Here is an 8,792-nt window from a genome sequence, read left to right on the forward strand (position 1 = left end):
CTTCATTTCTTTTTACTTAGTTATTCACTGTGTATTTATTCCTCGTGTCACTATTTCATTTTTTAAAGATTTATATTTGATCTTTAACTCTGCATTGTTGGAAAAGGCCCCATAAGTAGTCTACACCTGTTGTTTACCAAGTATGGGACAAATACATGTGATTTCAATAGAGAATACGAAGTCATTTGGCACTCAACTCTGAACACTAAGCAGAAAAAGGCTACCACAGACAACCAAATAACCATGTAGTTATTTTACTAATAATAAATAATATTTTACTCCTAAAATAGCACAACATGACATAATAAATAACGTATTTAGGACATCCAACATTCATAATTATTTTGGACTCTTCAAGACTTGTTCCAAAATTGCAGTTACTGTATACCAGCAGTAATAAAGTAATATAAAACAACTTCACATGCAGTGGTAATATGAACAGTACCCCCTCCTTATCTAAAAGTTCATGGTTATGGCATTGGATTGTTTACTAGAATGTTGGATTATTTGTTATGAATACAAAACCACCAGGATTAGGCATTAAACTAAAAATAAATGATCATGGATGTCTTGAGGAAAAGTTCTCATGTTACAAATAGGCATAATACATAACACAACTTAAATAACATTTGATGGTCACATTATGAACCTTATAGACCAGCGAGGAAGCATAATATATCATCCCTAACCTAATGTAAACACAAGCTACTTAAACCGCCGCTAGTCTGTCGGGCCATTAATTCCATTATTGAGTCACAAAGTTGTATCAATAGTCTGTGTGTGGCCCATAGTCTCTGGTACAAGGCATCATGGATACACGTGGGGTCACACATCCCTGCAGGGGGTGTATGTTCCTGTACAGAAGTCAGACTCGTAGCCTGAGTGCCAGTCTGTTTGTGCCATCATGCCAACTTCTTGTCAATCATTGCCAAGGCTTGACAAGGACATCAATGGAGTTGGCAAGAGCACAAACAGATTTGGGACCAGGCTAATACTTGTGTGCTTCCTCCTTTAAATGAAGATGTGCTCTGCCTGTACAAGCGGTCATAGTTTTGAACATCATAGTCAGTAGGAGAAATCCACACAGCAGTCTGTCAGGATGATACAGGTAAGATAAAGAGACTCCCAGGACTGCTGAGATCTCATCACATGCATCTTGATTTGCTCATATGTGACAAACATTACAATGTTCCAGGAGCCAATGTGAAGGAAAGAAGGCATGAACCTGAAGGGGAAGGAGAATCAGATTATTTAACCAAGCAGAACGATTTGCTTAATTCACTGTTCATATCTTGGAATTGTCTTGATTCAGCTAAAGATGATTTGAAAGCAATTTGGCTTTTGATCACTACACACCCTTTATAGAAGGCTTTGGGTCCCTTGTTTCTCATCATTGTAACAGCGCAGTTTATAGCACTGTTGTATTTTCCAGCTGAACAGTTCGCGAACCGGGTCTTTACTACATCTACAGGAGACGCCACAATAGTGGTGATGAGTCCAGAAATGAAGGCTGCCGTGAAATGGCAGGGCAGGTTATTTGTAAAAAAATATATAAAACATAAAAATTATATTACTTAATATACCCTTTGAAGTAATTGTAACTATTCAAATGTAAACGTGTAAAACAAATTACATGCTTGCCTACCAGTCATGATGTTATACTTCAGGATAAGTTCCTTGATGATGTCATAAATCACCAGCTCCGAACAGTTCACTATGTCGTTACGAGTTATGTTTGGGCCACAACCTGGAAGATACATTTTTAATGAAACTGTCAATTATAACTTCAGAATCTGTTTTTTTATGCATGTAAAGCATAAGTAGTGTTTCTAATTGCAGTAGGCCTACCTTTCCATAGTCCTCTGATGCTCTCAGTCCTGGCGATGGTTCTGTAGGCGTCCATGATGCCGCTATCTCTCTTTACCCCTTCCCCTTCAGCTCCCCTTACTTGAGCCTGGAACTGCACTTTCACCATGTCTGTTGGCTGAGCAAAGGCTACTGCCATGGCCCCGGTCGTACAGCGTGCCACCAGCCGACTCCCAATGCCTGCATCTATGAGAGTAGAGGAGTAGCGAGGATGAGAGATGCAGTCATAAAACACCAAGCCATATTCTTTCAGCCACATTCCTTATCTTCTACTTCCACCAACTCAAATAAAAATGTGATTGAGAGATCAATAAACTGGTATTTTATACTGAAAATGTCTTTCGTACTGCCTGTTCCCTGGGTGTAGAACTACTTCATGGAGTCAGAGACCGATGCGGAACGAGGCAAAGCTCATCTGTCTCCGGAGACCCGCCACCAGGCCATTGTAGAGGCTCCTGGGCCCCTCAGTCTTCACCATGGTGTTGATGGTGCCAAACCACACCTCTGTACTTCACCATGGTGTTGATGGTGCCAAACCACACCTCTGTACTTCACCATGGTGTTGATGGTGCCAAACCACACCTCTGTACTTCACCATGGTGTTGATGGTGCCAAACCACACCTCTGTACTTCACCATGGTGTTGATGGTGCCAAACCACACCTCTGTACTTCACCATGGTGTTGATGGTGCCAAACCACATCTCTGTACTTCACCATGGTGTTGATGGTGCCAAACCACATCTCTGTACTTCACCATGGTGTTGATGGTGCCAAACCACACCTCTGTACTTCACCATCTTCCCTTCAGAGGACTTGGACTCACCTTGGATCTAAGAAAGACAAACACGAGTGTTAATTCATCTGTCTTGAAAGTAATCCTAGTGACTATTCAATCAAGACAGAATACCTTTACGCAATCATTATGTAAAGCATGGCTACATTGCAATGACCATACTAGCATACCTGAATGGCGCAGCGGTCTAAGGCAGAATACGTTATACTAAATTGTCAGTTTCACAGATCATAACAGTCAATGTTCTGTTGAACCTTAAAAACATTCATTTAGTTATATCTGTCAAAAAGTTAAGACACGTCATGTCATTGGTAACCTTCAGTAATACTGAACAAACCGATTTCCAAGATACCGTAGGTCTTACAATAAATTTAATTTGCAGCAGGGACCCAAGGCAATAAGACTAGTTGAAATAGCATAGACCCAACTTAGACTTTATAATAATGTAACACTCCATAATAGTGGTGTGGCCACCCATCGACTCAGCCAATGCATAGATGTCCCTAATAGGCTGTGTGCCTGAGCAGTCTCTGGTATCAGGAACAGAAGTGGCTCTTGAATAGTGTGTGACTGCCTTGGGACACAGAGAATAGAACACCAGCCCACTATCCCGGACACCTGCAGAAATCCAAACAAAGGTGACCTCACTTTAAGAACAAACTGTTCATCACTTTGTTTGAAAAACAAGGAGAACTAGACAGGTTTGTCAATCCTGTTGACTACTTGAATTGTTTTTCTTCTCCTTGAAAGGCTATGGGAGTCTCCCACGTCCTTTATCATGGGTGCACACAGCAATAATAAATACACAGAAAAACATCAGTTACACTGGCAAACCATTTAATTAATAAAACCAATATTTAAATTAAATTCACATTCTTTACATAATTAGAAAGCACTGTACATGAGCAGCCACTTATGTAATCAAGATGTGTGGACATTCATAAACCTTTAGAAAATATACACCCAACCGTATATACAGTGCCTTGCGAAAGTATTCGGCCCCCTTGAACTTTGCGACCTTTTGCCACATTTCAGGCTTCAAACATAAAGATATAAATCTGTGTTTTTTTGTGAAGAATCAACAACAAGTGGGACACAATCATGAAGTGGAACGACATTTATTGGATATTTCAAACTTTAACAAATCAAAAACTGAAAAATTGGCTGTGCAAAATTATTCAGCCCCTTTACTTTTAGTGCAGAAAACTCTCTCCAGAAGTTCAGTGAGGATCTCTGAATGATCCAATGTTGACCTAAATGACTAATGATGATAAATACAATCCACCTGTGTGTAATCAAGTCTCCGTATAAATGCACCTGCACTGTGATAGTCTCAGAGGTCTGTTAAAAGTGCAGAGAGCATCATGAAGAACAAGGAACACACCAGGCAGGTCCGAGATACTGTTGTGAAGATTTCCCAAGCTTTAAACATCCCAAGGAGCACTGTGCAAGCGATAATATTGAAATGGAAGGAGTATCAGACCACTGCAAATCTACCAAGACCTGGCCTTCCCTCTAAACGTTCAGCTCATACAAGGAGAAGACTGATCAGAGATGCAGCCAAGAGGCCCATGATCACTCTGGATGAACTGCAGAGATCTACAGCTGAGGTGGGAGACTCTGTCCATAGGACAACAATCAGTCGTATATTGCACAAATCTGGCCTTTATGGAAGAGTGGCAAGAAGAAAGCCATTTCTTAAAGATATCCATAAAAAGTGTTGTTTAAAGTTTGCCACAAGCCACCTGGGAGACACACCAAACATGTGGAAGAAGGTGCTCTGGCCAAAATTGAACTTTTTGGCAACAATGCAAAACGTTATGTTTGGCGTAAAAGCAACACAGCTCATCACCCTGAACACACCATCCCCACTGTCAAACATGGTGGTGGCAGCATCATGGTTTGGGCCTGCTTTTCTACAGCAGGGACAGGGAAGATGGTTAAAATTGATGGGAAGATGGATGGAGCCAAATACAGGACCATTCTGGAAGAAAACCTGATGGAGTCTGCAAAAGACCTGAGACTGGGACGGAGATTTGTCTTCCAACAAGACAATGATCCAAAACATAAAGCAAAATCTACAATGGAATGGTTCAAAAATAAACATATCCAGGTGTTAGAATGGCCAAGTCAAAGTCCAGACCTGAATCCAATCGAGAGTCTGTGGAAAGAACTGAAAACTACTGTTCAAATGCTCTCCATCCAACCTCACTGAGCTCGAGCTGTTTTGCAAGGAGGAATGGAAAAAAGTCAGTCTCTCGATGTGCAAAACTGATAGAGACATACCCCAAGCAACTTACAGCTGTAATCGCAGCAAAAGGTGGCGCTACAAAGTATTAACTTAAGGGGGCTGAATAATTTTGCACGCCCAATTTTTCAGATTTTGATTTGTTAAGAGTTTGAAATATCCAATAAATGTCGTTCCACTTCATGATTGTGTCCCACTTGTTGTTGATTCTTCACAAAAAAAATACAGTTTTATATCTTTATGTTTGAAGCCTGAAATGTGGCAAAAGGTCGCAAAGTGCTAATGTTCATCCTTAAAATGAGATGCAAATATCTTTGCTGTTCTCTTGGTCTCTTCTGTCTTCACGGATGGTGGTGGTATATTTGGCCTGGGATGAGGAACACGCCGAGAGAGAATCTCATGTCTAAGAGAGCTCTATCTGGGGGAAAAAGAAAAAGAAAAGAGATTCAATCAATTGTTTAGCATCAAACCTATTGTTCTTAGTTTTGTAAGCAAACAGCATTCATCATTAAGCTTTAAATGTGAATACTGGGGGATAAAAAAAACATGATAATGCAAATATTTAAGTGTCAACCATTGTGTTCATTTGTTGTTGTTTATTTCACCTTTATTTAACCAGGTAGGTTAGTTGAGAACAAGTTCTCATTTGCAACTGCGACCTGGCCAAGATAAAGCATAGCAATTCGACACATACAACGACAGAGTTACACATGGAACAAACAAAACATACAGTCAATAATACAGTAGAACAAAGGAAAACAAAGTCTATATACAGTGAGTGCAAATAAGGTAAGTTAAGGAAATAAAACATTTTGCTCCCTCTCCTCTTGTTGTAACTAATGTGTTAGAGTTAATGTTTAAGTTTATTCTTTGAGCTGTATCTGTAAAGATATTGCTCTAGATTTATTTGCATATGTAATTCTATTGGGTTGTGTTTAATTACGCTTTTTGACTGCAAGTCCCAGAATGCCTTGCGAGAGGAATGAGTGATAACACGCCATTTATGTGCAGGTGCTAGGAATTGTGGCTGACTTTCCGACAGCATCTTACCTGCATTGCTCTGTACCAAAACAATTGTTGTTAAATGTAACATGAACAAGTATTCTTACTAAAAGAAGCTATCGTATCAAACCCGACGTCCCGAGTCATTAATTTGAAGTTAGTTAATCTAAAACCTCTAGTGTACTGCCTAGGGGCTCACCAGAGCTCCAAGCTTCCAGGGTGTCAGTCTGTAGACCCAACTGCTCCCTCTCCCCCCCTGTTGGGTGAGGCTGGGGTGGTAGGAGTAGTCTAAGGCTTGGTGCTCCTCTGGTGCCTCCAGCCTATCCAGAGAGGCCAGGTCTGGCTCTGACAGCAGGCTGGACAAGGGTCTGTTTCTGTCTGTTAGAGATGTAACCTCATTCAGAGGCCTGGGCTACACCACTGTCTGTAATGAACACGATGGGAGACAGAGAGCTGGTTTCAATCGCAGGGTGCAGCAGGTGTTAATTGTAAAAAACCACAGGAGGAGGCAGGTAGCTGGGTCCAGGGGAAGGCAGAAGGTCATACACAGGAGGAGGCAGGTAGCTGGGTCCAGGTGCAGGCAGAAGGTCATACACAGGAAGAGGCAAGTAGCTGGGTCCAGGGGCAGGCAGAAGGTCATACACAGGAGGAGACAGGTAGCTGGGTCCAGGGGCAGGCAGAAGGTCATACACAGGAGGAGACAGGTAGCTGGGTCCAGGGGAAGGCAGAAGGTCATACACAGGAGGAGACAGGTAGCTGGGTCCAGGGGCAGGCAGAAGGTCATACACAGGAGGAGACAGGTAGCTGGGTCCAGGGGCAGGCAGAAGGTCATACACAGGAGGAGACAGGTAGCTGGGTCCAGGGGAAGGCAGAAGGTCATACACAGGAGGAGACAGGTAGCTGGGTCCAGGGGCAGGCAGAAGGTCATACACAGGAGGAGACAGGTAGCTGGGTCCAGGGGAAGGCAGAAGGTCATACACAGGAGGAGACAGGTAGCTGGGTCCAGGGGCAAGCAGAAGGTCATACACAGGAGGCAGGTAGCTGGGTCCAGGGGCAGGCAGAAGGTCATACACAGGGGGTCCAAAAGTGCAACAGTACAGGCAGGGAAATGGCTAGTAACATCGTCCAGGAGATGAGGCAATAGGGAGATAACAGGAAATCCGATAGGCTAAAGTACAGGCAGGGAATAGGCAAAAGGCGTCGTTACTGAGGCAGGCCAAAACTATCATACACAGGAGGATTAAATTATGGGAAAAACAGAGCTCACAAAACAAACAATACCTCACAATAAAAAGGTGCAAAGAACTGAACTAAATAGTGTGCGATGACATACAGGTGTGTGAACAGGTGATCAGAAGTCAGGGGATTGGGATCTGGAGAGTGAGCTGCATTCAGGGGATCTATGTGTTTGACAGCGTGAGAAAGTGGGCTGGAAAGTGAGCTGTGTTCAGGGGATCTACGTGTTTGAGAGTGTGAGTTGGACGCAGACGTTACAGTATTGTCTCCATACAATTATGTTACTGTAGACCTTTTAGAAAGGAGAGGGAAGTGTTGAGTGACTGTAATAAGTAATAATGTAATCAACAAGGAAATCCCCAAGACTTACACCTTAAGTAACATATTTTGGACACCCTTTGGATAGGTTGTAGCAGTATTTATTAGAGAGGGGTAAATATAAAGATTTTGTTCGAGCGCCAGGCAGGTATTAACCATGCCGAAAGGAAAAGAGTAGAATAGAGAGAGTACCACTATCAGACCCACACACATCAGCAGAAGAGACTGCCTAGAGTGTAGCCTGTTTGCCAGATAGCCAGTGGAGAGAAAATAGAGGACACACTTCACAGCACAGGGTAACCTCATGAATAATGCCTCATACAACAATAATGGCAAATCAATTGAACGGCAACTTAATTAGAAACAATTCACAAGAACCAAGTCATCAACAGAAGATTTACAATCATCTGTATTACCTTCCAGTGGAGGAGTGCAGAAGGTATGAATGTGGGGGGTGTTCATAGACAAAACAAAGGCCTTAAAATGTCCACAATCTTCTCGGCCACATGTCATTAGTACACACCAACTCAATAGTTAAAATAACTTGCACAACTTGCAAGCAACCTCCCTTTTCACTCAAATGTCCACCCAAATACTTCTGGCAGGGCAATAATAGTCCAGCTTTAATGAACTTCAATGCATTTGGAAAATAGAAAGTCTGCTGCAGGGTAAAGCACTGGAACGATAGAGGGAAGAACGAGAGATCTTAGCTGTGGTCTTCAGGCGTGCCGGTGTACTGTCTGACGGTTTGTATGTCAAAGTATGTCGCAACAAAGTTGCTACTAATCCATGCGATCCATAACCGGCTGCGGTCCCAAACGACAACAACCACGACCTAGAGCGGTCACACCGATGATTGAGTTAAATACTTCATAAACTACACACGCTGAAAATGAACAAGGACATCTGCAGCATAGCACACCCAATCAAACTGTCGCGCCAACCAAGAGCTCCGTCCCAGAGCGCTGAAAGAGCTGTCTTTAATTCCTCCTTCCTTACTTCTGATGCGCTCTTAAAGTGGCAGCGCATAGTGAAGGTTCCGTGCAGGATTTGGCCACAAGGTTTCTGTCCCAAATCACATTCTAGTCCCTATATAGTGCACTACTTTTGAACAGAGCCCTATGGGAATAAGTTGCCATCTAGGAGATGTGAAAGCATCTCACCACTAATGAGGTTATTAACATCCCCAACCAGGTGGGTGGACTTGAGGAGGAGCTGAGAGGAGTCTGTCCCTGTGCTCATCCAGTCTGGAGAGAGGAAGGTAGGGGTGGACAACTCACAGCTGAAGTACCTCTGGATGTCATCCAGAAACACAACAAGCACATTAA

The 8,792-nt window shown here is 42.7% G+C and overlaps 1 protein-coding gene across 2 annotated transcripts; it reads right to left on the bottom strand.

Annotated features, from left to right (window-relative positions):
• Positions 1–45: 45 nt before the first annotated feature.
• Positions 46–8,443, bottom strand: LOC118395007 (mitochondrial uncoupling protein 2-like). Of its 2 annotated transcripts, none has more exons than XM_052520560.1 (5): positions 7,881–8,443; positions 1,849–5,326; positions 1,646–1,747; positions 1,357–1,510; positions 46–1,225 (listed from the first exon to the last, which is right to left on the bottom strand). In XM_052520560.1, the coding sequence occupies exons 2-5, from the start codon at positions 2,123–2,125 to the stop codon at positions 1,066–1,068; spliced, it is 693 nt and encodes a 230-aa protein (XP_052376520.1). In that variant the 5' UTR covers positions 2,126–5,326; positions 7,881–8,443; the 3' UTR covers positions 46–1,065. The 2 variants fall into 2 exon arrangements, with proteins under 2 accessions (XP_052376520.1, XP_035644654.1); XM_035788761.2 differs by lacking the exon at positions 7,881–8,443 and adding an exon at positions 6,110–6,234.
• Positions 8,444–8,792: the final 349 nt, after the last annotated feature.

The sequence above is a fragment of the Oncorhynchus keta genome, chromosome 1 (genome assembly GCF_023373465.1).
Source record: "Oncorhynchus keta strain PuntledgeMale-10-30-2019 chromosome 1, Oket_V2, whole genome shotgun sequence".
NCBI lineage: Eukaryota > Metazoa > Chordata > Actinopteri > Salmoniformes > Salmonidae > Oncorhynchus > Oncorhynchus keta.